This window comes from Paramisgurnus dabryanus, chromosome 17 (assembly GCF_030506205.2).
Source record: "Paramisgurnus dabryanus chromosome 17, PD_genome_1.1, whole genome shotgun sequence".
Taxonomy (NCBI): domain Eukaryota; kingdom Metazoa; phylum Chordata; class Actinopteri; order Cypriniformes; family Cobitidae; genus Paramisgurnus; species Paramisgurnus dabryanus.
This window is the reverse complement of record NC_133353.1, coordinates 32,607,714-32,630,093: the sequence shown is the minus strand read 5'-3', so window position 1 is coordinate 32,630,093 and position 22,380 is coordinate 32,607,714. Positions and strand designations below refer to the sequence as shown.

Below are 22,380 nucleotides of genomic sequence, written 5' to 3'. Positions count from 1 at the left end.
ATCTATGTAATTATTTTACAAACTCATAAGTCTCGCTCATATAGAGGATATGAGGGATAAAGCTCGCGACTAGCAGACTGGTTTCCATGCCGTTGGCTTTCTGTGTGTCACAGACTCACCTGCAGAGAGTTGCATGTAATGTGGAGTGAAGCGCTACAGCGATTCTGGCTAAGAAATAGATGTGGCTGTCACATCAAATTAAATTTTCTTAGAGCTGGTTTGGTCCATTTGGAGAATAGAAATCCGAGAGAGAGAGCAGCAAGAAGGACAAATACACATATCATTATCAACCGGCCAAACGACAGTTTCACAGATGTGAAGTAGTTTGGCTCATAAATGATATTAGGAGACTTTCCTCTGACTCAGCACTGTGTTTCCCTCTGGAGTCATTTCACAGGTTGAGGATGTTGCCCAAGGACACAGTGATGATTGAAGACCTCTGTAACTTTCCACTTCATGTCAATGTCATCTTTGGTTTACAACTATGACTCAAATCATTATAAGTAAATTAGTTAACATGACCTAGAAAGACACAAACAAACAGGTTTTAATTTTATTTAGTTGAAGATGCCTCAATGTAAACCTTTCTTATGTGAATCAAGTTTTAGATATCTTCCATTCATATCTGTTTGAGTTTTTCATGTGTTGTGCCATCCTGATTGCACAGGAATTTTGAAGTATTTTATGAGTTGGCTAAATAGTATGAATTCGTAGGGGGGTGAACTGTACAAAAAACGTATGATTATCGTAAATAAATTAGAACAAAACACCACCCCTAACCTTGTCCCTTACCCCAACATCACAGGGGCAAAATTGTACAAAAATGTATGAATTAATTCAAATTAGCCACCTCATAAAATACGTACGAATTGCCATGAGATAGCATTGGTTGTGCAAACATTACAACTTATACACACTGGCGGCCGGTGACTTCTTTTCCGAGGGGCACGAATTCAAAATATGTATGAACCATGTGCATCATGTCTCTTATCAAAATATGAGCCTGCTGCACACGCGTCTAAACAATTTATGATAAAAGAGACGCTCAAGTTCACAAAATACACGCAAGACACTCCCTTAAAAGTTAACTCTGGTTACACATGAGATTTAGATGGGTGATTGTCACGAAATCAGACTTATGAGGTGTTATGAAACATTTTGATAAAAAAGTAAATGCTTTCAAAATATGAAGCATACAGTTACAAACATCTCTTCATGTACTATTTTGCACATGATTTCAAATGACATCATACAAACCAAAATTTTGTTGTTTTTTCAAAATTTAAGGGAAACATTTTCATTACCGCAACGTGTCCATGACTGGATTTGGGTTCTTTGACGTGGAAATATTAATAATTAAAAAATCAAAAAATAAAAAGCTTCAGTGCATGTTAAACTATAAACATTCAAAGTAAAGAAACATGTGGTATTTGGTGATCATTGGTAAATGTAGAGACAAAAATAAGGAATATAAATGTGTCCAAGACCAATTTTCTCATCCTCCGCAACAATTTTCAATCATTGTTTAAGCCCTCAAGGAACTAACATTTTTAAAAAAAATTGTTGGAAGGGACATAATTGACCGTGACACTAAGCAGTTCTTATTTTTTCTCTCCAGATAAAAGTTGAAATTTTGTTTGTCATAGTACCTAGACAACTTTTTAGTTCTCATTACCGAAACATGAGTTTTTAAATGCATATATTTAATGTAATATCATGTTGCGGTAATGATAATTTTTGATAATGATAATCAAAAAAATGTAAATAATTCTATAGGAAATATTTTTTAAATCCTCTAAAAATAATATTGATAATAAGTTCAGACCTTAACCTTATATGTGCAAAATAAATTGGCTTCAAAGGCTTTTATAAAATTCTGATGCTGGATTTCATGAGAATCACCCAGATGTGTCTGCAGCAGGCTCATATTTTGACATCACACGCAATGCACATAAGTTTACATAACGTGCCAAACACATATTTTGAAATGACGAGTCACACATATGATGGGCTACATACATTTTGTGCTTCACATCATGCACCCTCGAAAAAGAAGTCACCGGCAATTGCTTACACCATAAGTGGTTTCATTGTAACAGACAGAGGGTTTGTTGTAACGCTAGAATATTTAACACAAATATTGCAATATTAGTCTATCAATATACTAGAAATGGAAATTATCCACAAAATATCTACACATCCATCCAACCACAATCCTTCCTTCTACTATGAATTGATACATATGTAGGCTTTTCACACTGAAAATAAATAACCCTGGGTTAACAAAATCCTGGGTTATCTGTTTCACACTGTTCATACTTAACCAAGGGTTAAGAAATAACCCTGGGAAATCATAATCTCACTGTCCACTGCTAAACCCTAGGTTAACGTTTTTTGCACATTTGTGGTGTCAACAGTCATGATTAAATAAAAAGATGTCAAACTGACTGAATTAAAGGGAGACTCCAGCTCCCCTAGTGTTAAGAGTTTTACCGTTTTGGAATCCATTCAGCTGATCTCTGGGTCTGGCAGTACCAATTTTAGTATAGCTTAGCATAATCCATTGAATCTGATTGGACCATTAGCATCGCACTCATCGCAAAGAACCAAAGTTTCTTATTTAAAACTTGACTCTTCTGTAGTTACATCGTGTACTAAGACAACAGAAAATTAAATGTTGCAATTTTCTAGGTTTGAGTTTAACACAATAACAAGTTTGTGAGACATGTCAACTTATAAATGAGTCCACTGTGAACTTACTGCTCTGTATCCAAGACCTGCGTTGGCCTCTGTGAACACTTATCTTTTCCTCTCTCACTTTCTGTAAAAGTCATTTTGACAACAGAGATTAATCTAAAGTACAAGAGCGTGCTATTTTATGTTTACACCCACCAAACAGATTAATTAGAGGAATAGAGGAAGCACACAACCAGAGACAACATCGTCATTTATCAAGGACGGAAATGATGGAGAGAGCAAGAAAGAGAAAGAGAGAGGCACAGATGTTAATGCGCTGTCCGACTGCTCCACAAAGAGGTGGGCTAATTGCAGCGAATCGCATTACAGCATTCCCATCTTGTGAAAATGAACACCATACTGACACAAAATATATAATATTCAGCACAATAATATCAAGTCAGGCTTTCATAATTCACTCCATCTATTTTTTATTGTTGAATATTTTAAATCCTCCAACCGCAGTCTTTAGCCAATCACTGTTCTGCTCTTAAATCATTGCACAAACTTGATCATATTTAAGACCTCTTTGCGCTGATTTGGATTATAAAGCCATGCTCCTCTCGAATTTGGTTAAATAAACTTCATGGAGTGCAAGGTGAGTCTTCGGCATTTTAGGTTGGTTTTACTGGAGATGTTTAGAAGTAAACCGACCCATAATGGCCTCAAAGAAAACATGTAGATGAAATCGTAAAACATTAATAAAATGTTTATTTAATTTCCTTGTGTTCCTTTTATTCATCTCTGTCTGTCCCACACATTTACACATCATTTAGTGTCAGTCTTTATCAAACTCAGGGTGTCACATGGGTGGTACCCTTTCAAAAAGCACCTAAAGAGTTCATACAGTATTAGTACCTCAAGGGTACATATTGATACAAATATCTGTACCTAAATACTACAGGGCGGTTTCTCGAACAGAGATTATTTTAAACCAGGACTAGGTCTTAGTTTAATTAGGAAATATAACTAGTTTTAACAAACATGCCTTACTAAAAATATTACTTGTGTGCATTTTGAGGCAAAACAAAGGGCGCTGATGTGTTTTAAGATATGGCAGTGCAAGATGTTTTCAGTTTGGACAGCTCTTTCATTTATTTTAGTCTAGGACTAGTTTAATCCCTGTCCGGGAAACCGCCCCTAAATGTTAGGGCATTTTAAAAGGTACTGCCCCAGTGACAGACAGCTTGGGACCATTTTTTCTAAAAATGCACCTGAATATTGGGTAGTAAAGCAACAAAGTTGATTCTACATATAGAGCACTTTATGGCTAAACAAAATTTGTTAAGAAATAAATCAAATCAACATTGGGGTGGTCACCTGGACAGGGCTTATCCTAGTCCCGGCTAATTTAAAAACATTTTGCACTGACATATCAAAAATGTTACATAAGATGTAAAATGTATCGTTGGTGTTCCCAGAGTATGTATGTGAAGTTTAAGTTCAAAATATCATATAGATAATTTATAAATTGCCACTTTGTAGGTGTGAGCAAAAATGTGGCGATTTTGGGTGTATCCTTTTAAATGCAAATGAGCTGATCTCTGCACTAAATGGCAGTGTCGTGGTTGTATAGTGCAGATTAAGGGGCGGTATTTTCCCCTTCTGACATCACAAGGGGAGCCAAATTTCAATTACCTATTTTTACTTGCTTGCAGAGAATGGTTTACCAAAACTAAGTTACTGGGTTGATCTTTTTTACGTTTTCTAGGTTGATAAAAGCACTGGGGACCCAATTATAGCACTTAAACATGAAAAAAGTCAGATTTTTTCATGTATCAGTGCCGTTGTTTTGTCACAAGATGCACACCAGTATTGTTTTTTGTAAGGTAGCAAGTCATAATGTAATAACTGCACATAATGTAATACGTATTACATTATTATTGTAATTAAATGTTCATAATGTAATAATTTTCTCAAAACTTAATAAAACCTTGAGCTCATAATGTAATAAAATGTTTTCAATGTAATAACTTTTTTTACATAATGTAATAAGTATGAGATATGTATTACATTATGAACACACTGTGGCAATCGCACACCTCTGCATAATAAGCTTTGTGCCATCATTTATGGGTCTACGATGTACGGGACGAGATGCATGCCAAAATTTGTCCAGACATAAAAAGAAGAAAAATTTTCTTGGGGAATAAATATTGTAATGCTTCGCATAAATTATTATAATTATAATAATTATATCATATATAATTATTATTAGTAGTACTAGTACCAGTAATATTGCATGAACATTATATTTTTACAAGCCTAAGATTTTATTACAATTTGAAAAAAATCATTATACTATGAACATCTTATTACAATGCTTATTACATTATGTGCAGTTATTACATTATGAATTGCAACAAATTACTTAAAATTTCTTATATAGCCAATGTATAATTTAACTAAATTAATCTAAACCCTGTCCGGGAAACCACCCCATAATGTTATGATTAATTGAATCTATCTCATAACCTAAAATGGGACATTTTTGCTCTGTTTTCCTTCTTTCTTTACACAATTCCACCATCTATGGTGTTATTCATGGCGAGTTAATCCATTAACAAGTTTTTTTTTTCAGAAAGGTCGATCCATACACAAGTTAGGGGAGGGACAATTTTGGCATCTTTGCTCTGTTTTAAAGACCGTAATAATGTTTCACCTCATGTGAATGCAAATGAATAAACTCCTTTTTGACAACTGAGATCTGAACTGTTTTGATGTATGATTTATACAGACACATCATTAAGAGGTCATGGTTAGAAATACAAATGAACAGCAAAGCTGGAAATGTTTCTTTCAATACACAGGAGTTAGAGTTGTACAAAGTTCCTACACACCAGCTGGTCATTCAGACCAGAAGCACAAGATGCCATTCATCAACCTCCATAAGATGCCAAAAACTACACACAAGTGAACATCTCTCTTCCTCACACACCGAAAAACTCTCTCTCTCTCTCTGTGTGTGTGTGTGTGGATCACACGCAGCTGTGTCCTGATGAATGCTCCTGATATATTCTGCAGGAACTGGGATCATTTGTTACTTGTGACACCCTCCCTCTCTTCCTCTTTATTTCTCGCTTTGATAAAGCTGCCAGCTGCTCCAGTTACAAACACGCTTTTGATCTCTCAACTTCCACTGGCCAAAACTCACTTCCGCCTTGATACAAAACGCTAAACACTGAAAACTCTGTGGGTGATCATGTGCTTCTACTACAGCAGGGCAGATTGGTGTTAAAGGCGGGGTAGGCAATTTTTCCGGAAACATTTTTTTTGTTCAAAATCTACTTACATCCTAATCCTAATATAAATATTAGGATTGTCAAAATTATTGCGTTAATAAAGCGTTAACGTAAATACATTTTACCACTACTAATTTTATTTACGTGCAATTAATGCAATGGGCAATTTATGTTTGACTTTTGGCCTAACCCGTTGTTATATAAATTGAGACGCAGCCTTAGACAGTAGTCATTAAACGTCTAAAACTATCTTTATTTGTACATTTTCTGAGAGGCGTACCATCCCAAATGCAAAGGATGCGTGTCCATCCACTTGTGCGTCTGAGATTTTGGTGTCAGATATAATCTGTTATGTCTTAAGTGAATGTTTGGTAAACTGTTGAGGGAAAATATCTGATGTAAAACATTATATTAGATCCTTGCATTACAGTAGATTTTAACACTGTCCGTCTCAATGTCATTCAACAATAAAAGAAAGAAAAAAGTAACATATTGATTGTGTTTTTTGCCAAATTTTTTGTTTTACCGGCGATTTAAAGGTACTGTATTGATGCAGTGATTTCGTTTTTGAACCTTAAAGATTGAAAAATCTTTAACTGGATTTGTTTTGAAATTATTTAGCTGACTCATTCACTTACATATTTGCATAAAGCATCCATATATGCCCATGTTGATTAAAGTATTAAAAACTTGAAAAGTGTTAAATTAAGGTAAATATAGAAATAAATAAATATAGATTAATCTAGATTATATATTTTAATTGAATGACAGCCCTAATAAATATATATGTGACCCTGGACCACAAAACTGGTCATTAGTATGGGTATATTTGCAGCAATAGCCAACAATACATTGTATGGGTCAAAACTAGCACTTTTTAATCATTAGGATATTAAGTAAATATCATGCTCTCTCTATATATAATATATATAAGATATTTTTCTACTGTTAATTTATCAAAAATGCATTTATTATTAGTAATATGTGTTGCTAATGAATTTATTTGAAGAACTTTAAAGGTGATTTTGACAATATTTTTTTGCACTCTCAGATTTTCAAATAGTTGTATCTCGAACAAATATTGTCCTATCGTAACAAACCATACATCAATGGAAAGCTTATTTACATAGGGTCATAGGTTGAAAGGTCAAGGACCATAAAATGTTCCCCAATCATTGCATTCGGTCCCATTGCATAGGATATATCCTACTTGCCTGTTAAACTATGTACCGTATTTGCATACAGTCTGCAGTCATCACCGGTGTAAAGTCTGTGGTTTTCTCGCAGAATTGGATTTCTTTTCAATCGTTGTTACTGGTGGGTTTTTGCCAGGGGTTCAATCACTAAGGGATCCGCTGTTCATTGCTGTCAATCAAAGTTTTAGGGGCAGTGGCATGTTTGTGCTGCCTTGACATCTTAACAAAGGTAAGTAGATATCTTCTAAAGAAGATATTTTCTAAATTTCCTATAGTAAATGTATTTATCATTAGTAAGGTGTGTTGCTAAGGACCTCATTTGGACAACTTCAAAGGATGAACTTATTTAATATTTTGATTCCAGATTTTAAAATAGTTGCATTTCGGCCAAATATTGTCCTATTCTAACACACCGTACAAAAATCTTAATTTGTTAAATCATAATCTGTGAAAGGCGGATGACCATAAAATGTTCACCCAATCATTGCATCGGTTATCCTACTTGCCAGTCAAACTATACATTTGCATTCTGCAGTAATCAGCAGTGTCGTCAAGTCCATGCGTTTTTTGCAGAATTTGATTACTTTTCAATTGTTGCCGCTGGATGTTTTTGCTAGGGGTTCAATCAGTAGCTATCCGCTGTTCATTAGCTGTCAATCTTAAGCTACAATTTAATTTTTTAATACGTTTTGAGGGCGGTTACCCAGACAGGGCTCATCCTTGTCCCAGACTAAAATGCTGCCTTAACATATAGCAGTGCCGTTATTTGGTCTGAAGATGCAGAAGATTTTGTCTAGTCCTGTTTAGGATTAGTTTGTGCAAATCCTGGGTTTTGGGTACCATGAAAATAACCTGATCGCACTGGCTTGGTTTTGTCAATTTGAAACTAATCCTGTAACCCTGAGTTTGTTTAACCATTTTCATGGTACAGGGGCCAGGACACTGCCCGGTACATTGTATGGGCTAGTTATGATTGGCCAATGGGCTCTTTTTGTTATGCAGATCTGGCAACCCTGCATGTTGCATTACCAAGCAAGAATTGAAGGCAAACAGAACTGACCATGTTACTCTTGAATTGATAAAAAAAAGTACAAGAAAAGAACAAATACAAAGGTAGTCTTAAAAGACGACCATAAAGAAAAAAAACACGACTGGATCAAGAAAGTGTTGATGTGTTTTGGAGGAAGCATAGCTTTGGAGGGAATGCTAACTTGGCATGGCTAGCCTTTCTGAAATCATCGCTTTCAATTCTCAAGGTAGTGTAGAGATGACAGTTGATGCAGATATATGGATGGATTGATTCATCGTTGCACTAAGCATACTATAAATATCATCATTAGCATAAATTACAGACACACTTGAGTCTCCATTTAAATCTTACTGTAATGCCTAACCATCACTTACCTGTATGCAAAGGTCACGTTTATAATGTTGGTGTGAGGTTCTCAGTAAATACACCTTACAGCAATCACACAGCGTAGTACTAAAAATACTGCAGTTTATTAAACACATAACAATGCTTTAATCATTTATTCGTGTCAGGAATAACAAGCTGTGCTTACAGGACTTTAAAAGGCTCGTTTTTCTTTATCTTAATATACAATAAAAAACAAAAACAACAGATAAATTGAGATTTCTGCACCATTTGAATTATATTGCGTAAAGCGTTTTAACAAACAAAACATAAATCGAAAGACAAAAGTAGTATGTAACAACTTTAACCCCTTGAGTGCTACATATATGGCCATAATAAAGACATTCTGCTTTTAGAAAGGAGTGAAATGAGGGTATAATCACAAAATAGTTTGGGGATTGTAAATAACATGTGCAAAATACACACACAAAAAAACTATTAAAGGCACAATTTACAAATAGTTTTTTATAAAGGTGTATAAAAGATACTAACTTTGGCAATGCTGCCTCACGATTAGTTGCGACTAATCGTTTGCAGAATAAAAGTTTTTGTTTACATAATATATGTGGGTGTACTGTGTATAATTACACACACATGTATATAATTAAGAAACATTTGCATGTGTATATACATGTTCATATTTATATATAAACATAATTATTATAATACAGCACACACACATATACTATGTAACAACTAATCGCGACTACTCATGAGGCAGCACTAAACTTTGGGGATTTTGGAGAAACAGATGATGTTGAAAATGGCTTTGGATTTTAAGGTACTAAAAGCCAGTCGTGCTTTTACAAAACAAATCACTTACGCACTCGAGTCATTTTATTCATCATGTTTTACTGGTAGATGCTACACATAGAAATTCATGCAAAGTCCTCACATTTCAAATACAAATTATTATTTGACTGGACGCACAATGAATGATTGTTTAATGAATCAGATGCTGGTTTTTCCGACCTTTAAGGAAACATTCCCTGAGGGCATAGACGAAATCTTCCCTTTATTAATATAATATCAAGTCTCTATTGCTCTTCAAAATGAAGATGGATATCTACTTCAGCTTGTCAACACATCATACACATTTCCATCCTAAAGCTTCACTCAGTGGGTTAAAGAACACGCACGAACTTAATACGTGCAGCCGTAATGCATTTCAGATTAGTGAATATTCAGGGTGATTAAAAATATAAAATTAGTAACACACGCTCTCCGGGTTGTTTACAAAGCAATGACATCCCATGACGAAAATATTGCATAAATAAAAAGTAAAACGGTCTCGTACAGTGAGGACACTACCTTTAGTCACCATGGCAACAAAGGCCAAGCAGTTTCTACAAGGGCAAAGTTGTTTGTTAGCACTTTCGTCCACTTAAAAGATGCTTTGAAAGCAAACAGCCAGCGGCACTTCCAGACGTCATCTCACCACCACCTCTGCAGGTCAAAAGAGTATCTGACCCGGTCTGATGGCTAAATAAATGGTGCAGTCTTACTCTCATATATAAATGTTGGGCAAGATGGACATGGCAGCATGATGGGCATATACAAGAACAAAATATGAAATTTATTAGATTTTTTAAAAAGCTTTGCATGTTATTGCTGGACATTACGTTTTTTAGAGAATGTATAAAGCAAAAGAGATGTTAAAAAATAAAAAAATAAACATTTCTCCCAATTATTGTTTGAAATCCCTCGGGTACGAAATCCCAATTACTTCCAGTTTTTAAGAAAGCAGCTTTTTTCTAAGAAACAAACAAATAAACCAAACAAAAGCAACGCCAGTAGCACCAGTAGACTGTGTGGACAGTAATGCAGACAGTGTGGCAGCACACAATTGGAAAAAATCTCTACAGCAACACATATGAAAGTGCAGTAGCGGTGTGAGGGACGGACTGCCTTGTGCATTCTCCTGTTAGACTGCGTGATACATGATAAATAAGTGTTAAAAATGGTCCCTAGCGTCACTGTAGGTCCGAATATGTACTATTTAGGTATTTATGTATACATTTGAAGTCTTTAAAAGTGTACTTTTTGCCTCAGTGACAGCTAAGGATCATTTAAAAAAAAAAAATAGTGTACATATGTGAGAATGCATAAACTGTACATGTGTATGAGATGTGGACCTCTGAGAATGTTTATATGCTTTTTTTGTGCGTGTATATAAATATATGTGCATATCAGTGAGGGTGGTCACACCAGATTTAATCGTGTTAGTCCGTGAACCAGACCAAGGTAGTAGATTCATTAAATTGGTTAAAAAAAGAACAACACACAAAATAATATCAGCAAAGTTAGTAAAATTCTTACTAAGAATGTTTATTAAAATAAATGCCAAGGAGGTTAATAAGAAAAAAATAACAGCATACACCATAAAAACTAAATGCAAGCATGTAAAAATACCTATGACAAGAGAGAATAATAAGTCGCTAATGAGTTAAACAAGCTAAGAAATCAGCAAGAAAATATAACTAGGAAAGGCAACGCTCCCGATGAGAGAGAGACAGATCTGAGTAAAGAGAGTGGGCTGAGACGGAGGCCGGAGGAGAGAGAAATTAATGTCATGTAAAAAAATCATCATCATCGTGTAGTGGGCTTCGTCACAAAAAAAGATATCAGAAAAAATGACTTGTACATAGAAAATGAAGTTAGAAAAATACATTAGAAACCTGTAACAATGGCTGTAATTTACATTATTACACATGTAGTAGGCAGGCGGAAGAGAACGAGAGATTTCTCTCCTTACACCTGATAGACTAAACCCAAGTCCAAAACATTTAACAGCACAAAGTAACACAGCAGAGGGGATTCTCATAATACTGTCCATTTCTCTGCAGTCTTCTCTCTGCTCCTCTCTAATATTGCATTTCATTATTTCAATAGGCTTATAAATGTTTTATAACACTGAGAAAAAGAAGCATTGACCTTTTATGTGTAACAAAATTAAACAACAAGACCACACCAGAGACTGCCAGGGTTACAAAACTTCAATTTTTTGTCATCGTTGGCAATGAGATAAACGCTCCCGGTTGTTTCAGAGATCGAAAACTGGTGCTGAGATTTGATACTGTGGCTAAGCTTTGGCACTGGTGCGGCAGCAGGTGAATATCCCGGCAATCCCGCATTCCACATTGTAAAAAAGTTACCTGGTTGCCTTAAAGGATTAGTTAGGGTTAATCCAGATAATTTACTCACCACCATGTCAACCAAAATGTTGATGTCTTTCTTTGTTTAGTCAAGAAGAAATTGTTTTTTGAGGAAACACTCCAGGATTTTCTCATTTTAATGGACTTTAATGGACCCCAACACTTAACAGTTTTAATGCCGTTTAAAATTGCAGTTTCAAAGGACTCTTAACGATCTCAAACGAGGCATAAGGGTCTTTTCTAGCGAAAGGAATGTCATTTTTGGCAAGAAAAATAAAAAATATGCACTTAATTGCACTCACGTAATTGCGTAATGACGTCAAAAGGTGACGTGTTACATATATGAAACGCACATTTGTGGGCCATTTTAAACAATAAACTGACACAAAGACATTAATTAGTATCATTCAACATACAACAAGGGGCGTAGTTTCGCCTACATCATCCGTGACCTCTTGACGTGATGACGTATTATGGGGTCGCGCTGGCGCGTCACAGGACCGGAAATTATGGTTTAAAAGTGCATATTTTTAATTTTTCTTGCCAAAAATGACAATGGTTTCACTAGATAAGACCCTTATGCCTCGTTTCGGATCGTTTAGAGTCCTTTAAAACTGCAATTTTAAACTGCATTAAAACTGTTAAGTGTTGGGGTCCATTAAAGTCCATTAAAATGAGAAAATCCTGGAATGTTTTCCCCAAAAAACATAATTTCTTCTCGACTGAACAAAGAAAGACATCAACATTTTGGATGGCATGGTGGTGAGTAAATTATCTGGATTTTTTTAAGGAAATGGACTAATCCTTTAACATTTTCATTTAATTCAACGTAAATCTTTAGGCAACCTTTTTTTACAATGCAGTAATACTTTAACTAAATGCAATATTTCTACTTCTCCATTGTTTGATCAGTGCAAGACCTTTCTCGTCTTTGTCTAAAAAACAACAACATGTGAACAAAAAAACGTTACCCTCTACCCCTAAAAAAAAGAAAAAAACTTCCTTGGCATAAAAATGAGAGTTAATTTTGGCAAACGATTTATGCTTTCAAGAAAGAATGAGACCGTGATCGAAAGCTTCCAGTTTGCAAATCTTGAAACAATGGGAGGTTTATGGGTCTTTATAAAACGACCAAATTTACACCTGGCAGACTTCTATAACATGATTGGCAGTTGTTCTTGACAAAAATCACAGTAACCAATTATATAGACAGCATTTGTCCTCATAACATAAGAATATAATGCAATAAAATAAAGACAAACAAAACACTTTGTTCAAATGGGAATTAAAGAAACCAAAAATTTGGGAAGACGAATCATGGCACATAGTTAGCTGGTCAAATGACTGCTATTCCTTTGCATAGAATAGATTCAGTGGCACAACACTGCAACAGCCTTGTGGTTTAACTCCCGGGGAGCTTCTGAACCCCTCCCGCGCTCTGCACTAACCTAGTTGGTGCTGGATATTATTGAACGACGTAACACTCGGAAAAAGAAACGACCGCGGGTAAGGCACTTATGTCCGTTTAAGATGAATTTTCTCCTTTCAGAAACATCACGCGATTCCACCGACATTCCATGGTTTGACTATTTTGGTCTGTTTTTTCCCCCGTCAATAGTATCCAAAGTCACGCAACGTCTTTTTTCGCTGTACTACTCTACAAACTTTTTTATATTTATATCTTTTTTACGTTTCATATTTTATAACTGCAAGTTAAGTATAAAAAGCTAAAATTGGCAAAAATATATATTTCTTCTCCAGCACCCTGTAAAAGTATCTAATTTTGATCTTTCTGGATTTTAATATGCAATGACGTATCTACATTTGTATACATTTTTATATATATATATTTATCTATCTATCATGTATGTATAAAGCAATTTGAACAGGCAGACATGGCTTTCACATCCTATGTTTACTTGAAAGGGTGTACAGAAATGAAGGTGGGCTTTGTAGCTGGGACGGTGCGGGACACATTGTGGATAATGGCGCATCTTAATAAATCATTCGCAGCTGATGAGGAAAGTTTCAATTAACACCTGCATTTTATTTCAGTGGGCTAATTTTGGTAAGGTGTGACGGGGGAGACAACTTAGTAATCGACAATCAATATTTAATAAAATAAAATACATAAAGCAGAAAAGAAAAAAAGTTTACACAAAGATAGTTTAAGCTCCTCCCCCGATCTCACGACCTCATTCATCTTCCTTAGTGTTCATTGGCTTTGCACATCCTCAAAGAAAATTAGCGTCTCGTGGGAAAATTCATCATCATTTCATCCATATTTGATTCGCTATCAAACATACAGGCATGACATCAAACCTTTTCAAACTCTAGACTAAAACGACAGAACCCTTGGCGATTAGATACATATGCTCGTATATAGAAATTAATCAAAATGGAAACCCTTTGGCTAAATGCGCACACGTAATACTTAACTATTTTTTTGTCTTTTATCTCACAGCTCGTTCAGAAAGATTTCTAGAAAGTTCAGGCACTGTATGTGGGGGTTGAGTGTTTTTTTGGGATGGCATAGTTCGGTAAACTGATTCCGGTTCGTATCCCAGCTCTCCAACCCTGAATATCCTAGATTTAGATTAACTCCGTAAACACTTCACCCCAAATCTATATCGCCCCCCTGCCAGTCTCTGCATACTGCCCCCTATTGAGCTGACACCAATACTGCAATTATACCAGCACGTATTGCGAAACACTAATAGGATACATGGAAACGTAAGAAAAAGTCAAAACAGAAGGTAACAGGAAAAAACAAGCCTTTTGCAATCGGTCATTGTAGCCATGCTCTCAGTCAGCTGATCAGGCACACCCAGAATGTGTCAGCACAGTAAAAATAAAGTCAAACTGAAAAACACACAATTACATTATTGGAGAAGGACAGGAAATTCACAAAAAGTTGGTATGTGAGTGCGGATTTTCTTTCCTTCTTTTTCTTTCATTGTTGATTCAATGACCATAGACAGATTTAATGGGTGGGGTACACAATGTTTTTTGTTTAGGACGGGGTTGAGAAATCTGGATGCCCCGATTATGACACCAGGACGACCAGGTTTGTCTTACGAGTGTTAAATGCATTTAAGGGCTGAAGACGCTTCTTTATTGCTTTTCAACTTCAGTGCAGATTTTTGGGCGACGCAACATCGCTGTTAACATCCACCCAATCGTTTGATTTGAAAAGAAAAAGAAAGAAACAAACTAAAGAACTCATATATAAAATAAAAAGAGTATCATCGTTGTTATCGCTACACAACATGTTGGTATGGAGGGTTGCGTTTTATGTTGGTTTGTGTTAGGATCACTGCTTGGACAGGTGCCTCTCTCTGCGTCCACCAGGCTAGCAAAAGGCAATTACCAGTTAATCTGATCAGCAGGCAGGCTTGGGCGGCTCATCATTGGGTGAAGAGTTCAGAGGTCATTTGTTAGTTGCCGGTGGCGGCTAGGTGGTTAGGAACAAAAATGAAAACAACAAAAAGGAAAAAAGGTAGAAAAGATATTAGTCAGCAAGAAGAGACCGGAATGACAACATTTTAACAGCAAAATGAATGCAATCTCTGTGAACCCCTTAACTCCATTGGCCAAAACACAAACACAAGCTAAACCTGGGTTAAGATCATGACACGCTAACGTCATGATCACGGTTTCGATGTAATTGAAGCGCTAAAAATGCCCCACGTACCCACAAACAAAAGCAGAGAGGTATCAGAGACAAACACATACAAACTAGTAATATTTTAGTGTCGAGTTGAAATGCATGTTACCAACAGTGTCATTAGTTGTGAGGGGAATAAGATGGCTAGCGCGACGTTACGCAAATAAAAGGTCGCGAAATATCGCTTTTGAACTTTTTATTTTTCTGCAAACAGTCAAAAATACATTTGCTATTAAAATACACTTGTATGAAAGTGTACCTTTCATAAGTGTTTGTCAAATCTGACTGGGCATGAGGTACAACTTTTACATAAACAAAATTTGAAATAAATGCGTGAGGTACGCTTAAGTAGTAGTAGCTGGTTCGGCAACAAAACTTATTTCAGTCCATTCTTTGCCATTTAAAAAGATACAACACAAAACAAAGTTTTCTGGATAAAGATTTGGTCAAAAAATACATCATATAGCTATCATAGCAATAGCATTTACATCACTTACAATCAAAAGTCTATTTGAGTCAGTTTTTTGGTAAACCTGAGGCTTTCGATAGGCTATGTAAACATATTTCCACATTAAAGATGTGTGGGCTCACTAAAATTCACCTATTCAGAGAAACAACACAGAAAGAATTTAAAAAGGTAAAAGTATCTTTTCTAACTAACCTCTGTCTGCGGTCACTATCCTTTGGTAAGGATGGACCCGTGAATCATGTCTCCGCACTTTAGTAGCCATTGCACCTAGATTACAACAGGTCCATAAGGTTAGACATGCGTCATCCCAGGAAGAAAACAGATATGAGTAAAGCCTGTGGGAACACAGCCGGCGTGACTTGCCTCAATTGCTGGGTTAGAAACCAGCAAATTACTGAGTAAAATACAGAGTAAAATACGAAATCGGCTTTTATTTAAAAGATTGTTTAAAATATGGCTAGACGTGCGCAGGCTGGGTGTAAAACAGGCTTTACTTGAAATCTCATCTGTATTTAAATGTGCCATATCCTTTTTCACATATACAGTAATGCTTGTACACATTCACATAATCAACACTTTAGAAAATGCATGAAAAACAAATGCATACAAAAAGGAAAAAATTACACAGTAATTTGGGTTTGACTCACAAGATTTGAGACGGGCGGGTAAGGACTCATGATTTCAAAAACATCTCTTATAAAAAAAATGACACATTACAGTGGAAAAATTGAAAATTTTCATCAAGTTTTGACACCCTTTGATTACTACGACATCACCTGGCTAATGCTTAAGATATTTCGAAAACATCACTCTCTGCCCTGTTCACAGAAAAGCATCAGCAAAAAAAAAATAAAAAGGAAAAAAATGTGTGGAATGTAGAACTAATGTGGAACTTAAAGTGTGAAAACAAACAGATTGCATATGTTAAGCATGTTAATGCTTACAAAGGTATTGTTTACCACTATCTACCAAAAAAATCTACCTGCATAGTCAACCTCAAAGGTCCACAAATCTGAAATAAAACACTGAATACCTATGGACCCGTTCACACAGGGACAAAATTTTATATTTGATGTGAACAGGCAACGAAACTGACTGGTGAAAGCAACCATGTATAACATTTTGATAATTTATTATTGATAATTCCAAATATTAATTTCACTTTTGACTTTCAATACAGTAAGTTTTTAAACTACACAGAAAGAATGGATACTAATGCGGCTTTCACGCAGGACGCGGTGTGCGCAAAGACTGTTTGTTTTTGCATCCACCAAAGTGTGAGCGCAAAGTTCAAAATAGTTTAACTTTTGTGACGATTACGTGCACGACCAATAGAAACTGGGCATCCAAACAAGCGCAAAAAGCAAAATGGATAAAGAGCTTGTGTGTTGGAATTCCCTGAGCTGTTTAATACAAGTTTACGCTCCTATAGAGACGTTGTCATGAAAATGCGCATCATAACGTGTTCACGTTTCACGTGTAAAAAAGCGGTATTTCTCACACAAATTTACTTGTGTGTACCGCTATTTTCACTGTACTAAAAACGGACTGATGTCTTCCTTGTTCTATGAAGTCCCTCTTTAAGAAATGCGTTACGAGTTCTGATTGTGTAGTTTGTTTTGTGATTTGACAGCAGCTTAGCTTTTCAGAGCCGTTTGAGCCAAAGCTGCTGACTGACGTATTCCGGTGGGCGGAGTTTATTCAAAAATGGTTTTGTTGACGTCATTCAATCGGGAAGTAGAGGGCTGTAGTCCAAACCGGCCTTTCACTGTAGGCTATGAAAGGGGAATTTTATTAAAGAAAATATATCGCATAGCAGTGAACTTTGAGCTTTATCATTTTGCATGTATTATTTATGCTCCAACAGCAACATTACACACTAACTAAAGTTTGAAAAATGGGATCAGGAAGAACGTGATCTTAAAGTCAGGTAGCTTATTAGGGATGCACCGAATCTAGGATTCGGATTCGGCCGAATACTGGGCTTTTTGACGGGGTTCGGATTCGGCCGAATCCTAGATTTTTTTTTCCACCGAACCGAACCCTAGGCTTGCGCTACGCTGGTCGACGTAACGCGGCCGTTGATTACACACATCGGGTGCTGACGTGGAGATGAGCTTTTTCTTTCGGTGAGCCTTAGGGGCTGGACACACCAAAACTTTTAAACACAGCTGAAAATGCCTTGAGGACGCCAAATTCCAGCTGTTTTTCAGCCGAGCGCTTGGTAGCTGTGATGCTTCAGCTGTGAGCCGGTTGGTTGCTGTGGTAATCTCCCGACCCTCCTCCACTGTAATTGGACGGCCGTGTGAAACCTGACATTGACGAGCGGAGCTTCTCACTCAGTTAAATATAGTTTTCAGCGCGGAGCTGCTTGCTTATTGTAAAAACGAGCGTGTCGCAACGCATCGCTTTCATTATGCATAGGCTTATGGTAATTGTCAAAATAGTTTTTCCAACTTGTCATCCTGGCATAATGTACAGTTAAAATTAAATAAAATGAAAAATACACTGCTGTGGACGTTGTTTACTTCATTAATGTGTTTTACTCTGTTAATGGAATAAGGATGCGAGTAGGATTCGGTATTCGGTTTCGGCCGAATCTTAAACGGTGGATTCGGGATTCGGCCGAACCTAAAAAATCTGGATTCAGTGCATCCCTATAGCTTATTGTAGGTAGGCAGCTTAAGTTACGTGAAATGGAGACGGGCAACAGCAGCGTCTATATTCCTCCTCCACTACTTAACCCCATAAAAACTGTAGTAATTTATAGTAATCCCGCATACAGTTTTGAAAACTCTGCCTCCTTGGCTGGGTTGAACCCAGCGGCGAGCGCGGCGTGCACCACGTCCTGTGTAAAAGCCGCGTAAGGCAGAGATGCTAAAATTTGCGTAAATAAAAATGAAGCGATCGTTTACCCAAATATGACTCTTTAAAAACCTTTTTAAATTTCTCTGTTCTGCTGAACACAAATTAATATGTGTGTGATCAAGCTGGATGCAGGAGCACCATCGCCTTCCATAGGAGAAAAAAATAATACTATGGAGCTTTGGTTACAAACAAAATATCTTCCTTTGTGTTCAGCAGAACAAAGTAACAACTTGAGGGTGAACTGTCCCTTTAATTATGATACCAAAAGTTGAATTAACATGTGGCACCTGCCATAAAAACACATCACATGACACGGTCACTAAAAATGACAATACAGAATAGCTTCTAAGGAAACTCTTACTCTCCTCAGGGGAAATTCTGAAGTACTGATGTTTCCCTTTTTACTGTGTGTACATGGGTGTGTGTGTGTGTGTGTGTGTACACCCACACGGCAAGCTGCAACAGCAGATGTCCAACAAATCACTCCTGATTGCACAAAAGCCCAGTGAGCAAGAGACAGAGAGCGAGAGAACATGGTCTGGTCTGGGGGTGGTTAGATGTTGGATCGATACAGTAAGTAAATAAAAGGCTGCTAAGCTTGTGAGTGCTGAAAGTGTAAACCTGCTAGAGTCAGAACAGCAGAAGACCCAAAGGTCCTGACTTGAGATGACTGTACAGCATTCAGTGGGCTGAACTTTAATCGGCTCTGGACGACCACGTGAGTGAAGCCATTCAAGCATTCAACTGCTGCCAAACGCGTCATCTTCATCAATAATGGTTTAAACCAAGGAAGAGAAACTGATCAATTTGATTGATGAACTCTCACCTCGCATCTAAACACTTAAAGGGAAAGCTCACCCAAAAGTTCAAATGATGTCATTTACTCACTCTCATGTTGTTACAAACTTGCATCAATTTATTTGTTCTGCTAAACATGAAGGAAGATATTTTGTGCAACTGTTTTTGAGCACCACACAGGGTTTCCAAACCTTAGTTAACTCCAAAATCAAGGACCTTTCAAGGACTTTCCAGGTCCAATACCCTCAAATTCAAGGACTAAATGTGGGGACACATTTCAAGTGAGAGCAAGGTTACATTCGTGTTACCTTTTAAGACACATTGTTACAGTTCCCTTTCGAGGGAACTTGCGCTGCGTCACTGCGGTGACACTTTGGGGACGCCTTCAGGGGTAAGTGCGTCTAAAGGGCGATTTATAGTCGTGCGTAGGTCCTACAGCGTAGCAGCGACGGCGTAGGTTCCGCGTCGGTTTTCATTTATACTTGTGTGTCGCCGTCCGCGTCGACGTGCAAACACACGTGAAACCGCTGGTTGGCAGTAATCACGCGTGTAACCACAGTAGCAGCAGAAGTCGTCACAGAAGAAGAAGCTAAGCAAGTTAACCCACAAACGAAGAAGAAATAGCAACTTGTTGTGTATAATTTGAGAAGACCAGCAATGATGGAAGTAAATAAACAGCGACTTATGTTTCAGTTTGAGTTAAATCACTCCTCAACTTGGCTCATCTTTGTTTTCACCGTCTCAAACGGAAATACCTATGACGCAGTTTTTTTACCTGACGGGAGGGGTTCTGGTGGACCAATCACAGCGCTTACGGTCCACGTAGAGCCGACGCGCTGTTAGAAATTTTTTGAGGTGCGCGTCAGGCTACGCAGAGCTACGCACAGGCTACGGATAGCCTACGCCGTAGGACCTACGCACGACTATAAATCGCCCTTAAATGTGTAAATCAAATTCAACCAATGGTGAGGCTTAACGACAAAGAAAGGATAACGCAGGAGTCAGGAAGTATATCGCTATCTGAAATATTGCCAAAGATGACGTTACCGGGACGCAGGAAGTATAGCAAGGGAGACGCAGCATTTTGTTCCCTTTTCAAGGAACAGTAGTTACAAATGTAACCAGAGACGTTTTCATGTGTCAAAAACAACTATGCAAAAAAGCATTTTGGTATGAATCAACATTCACATACAGAAGATATAAGCATTTAAAACTAACAGTTTAGCACGTGTGCTTAAAATAAAAAAAGATTCAAGCACTTTCAATGACCTGTATCTGTATGTACATTTTCAAAAACTTTCCAGGCCCTTGAATTTTTTCCCCCAGATTCACAAACTTTCAAGGATTTCAAGGACCCGTGGGAACCCTGACCACTGACTTCCATAGTAGTATTTTATTCTACTATGGAAGTCAATGGTGCTTCTGTTTCCTGCTTCATTACAAATATCTTCTTTATACGAGTTTGTAAAAACATGAAGGTGAGTAAATGACAATTTTCATTTTTGGGTGAACTGTCCCTTTAAGGTTTACAAACAGTTAGGATGCAAAGTGTTGAGTTAATGATGTAACATCCTATTTACTAACAATGTTTATTATCTTCTTTTTGAGCGTTTCCAGCAAACCCTTGTGCCAGGCGAAGGAGTACGGGCAATTTTCTACAAAAAGGGTCGAGCGTGCAAGTTCATAAGAGTAAAAATAAGACTATTGGAGACGGTGAGAATAGTGGAAAAATTTAATGAACATCCCCAACGGGACTCTGGTCTCTTTCTCTCTCTCTGACGCTCAGCATGGGTACCAAGGCCTGCTACAGCGGAGAAGAGAGAAATGATATCAAAAGCCAGGAGAAATCCGAGGGGATCCACCAGTAGCCTGCCTGACAAAGCCTCCGGCAAGCGAGGAGGAGGAGGAAAAAGCTGTGTGCGAGCAAGCGTGTCGCCGCCGTCTGAGAGTGTGTGTGTGTCCTGAGAGGAGATTTCTTACGCAGCAGTAAAAACCAAAAATCTAAAAGAAAGAAAGACTGATACACCTGGTTTAAAACCGAGTTAAGTCGTCCCTTTCCCAACCCGTCTCAGTGGTAGCTCAATGTTCCTACAGGCTCATGAATACAGGTATTTTGTTAATTACCTGGGTAAGCTAGTCAGCTTGCATGAGCTAGTCGTTACATATTTACCTTTCATTGAGTCCTGAACGGGGCCTGGCATCGGCCAATCCAACAAGCCCCCGTAAAACAACCCGGCTGTGCCCTCTTGCGGGGCACCAAAGGGTGAAGTGCCAAGCCCCCACGCCCGCTTACCTAGGACTCCGCTGTGCTCAATGGGATATTCCAGCAGAGACGTGGGCGCCAAGGCATAAGGGTAGTCATAGGGCGTGGTGTAGATGATGCCCCCCTCGGGCGACGGGGGCACCAGGGTGGGGGTGCCGTTGGGTAGCACGGTGGCCATCTGAGTTGGCCGCATGATGTTCATGATGGGGGTCCCTGCCGGAGTTGGGGGCCTGAGGGACTGGGGGAGGACCTGACCCCCGGGTGCCGCCATCAGGCGCGGACCTTGAGCGGCTGCTGCCGCGGCTGCAAGAGAGAACGCAAGGGTGGCTGCCGTAAACGAAAGAGCGAAAGACAGAAAGAGAGAAAGGGATGGAAAAGAGAGCGAGAGAGATGGATAGAAAGAGTTTGGGAATGTGTATAAAATTTTCAGAACCAGGAAAAGTTAGACAGCAGATGTGAGAAAAGCACAGGCAGAAACAGGACAACAGGAGTACACAAACAGAGGAAAAAAAGGGGCAGGGGAACAAATAAAAAAAGGAAATTAGTCCATGCGATGGCCAACAACCACAAAA

The 22,380-nt window shown here is 37.7% G+C and overlaps 1 protein-coding gene across 4 annotated transcripts in view; it reads right to left on the bottom strand.

Moving 5' to 3' along the window:
* Positions 1-13,205: 13,205 nt before the first annotated feature.
* The window catches only part of qkia (QKI, KH domain containing, RNA binding a), a 91,008-nt gene continuing 81,833 nt past the window's right edge, over positions 13,206-22,380 (bottom strand). The window contains exons 6-8 of one of the 4 annotated variants that reach the window (XM_065288267.2): positions 21,716-22,135; positions 16,072-16,146; positions 13,206-15,197 (exon numbers count right to left, since the gene is read on the bottom strand). In XM_065288267.2, the coding sequence (XP_065144339.1) occupies positions 15,181-15,197; positions 16,072-16,146; positions 21,716-22,135 (512 nt within the window). In that variant the 3' untranslated portion in view covers positions 13,206-15,180. The remainder of the gene's footprint in view (positions 15,198-16,071; positions 16,147-21,715; positions 22,136-22,380) is intronic. The other 3 variants (XM_065288269.2, XM_065288268.2, XM_065288270.2) reach the window with 3 other exon arrangements.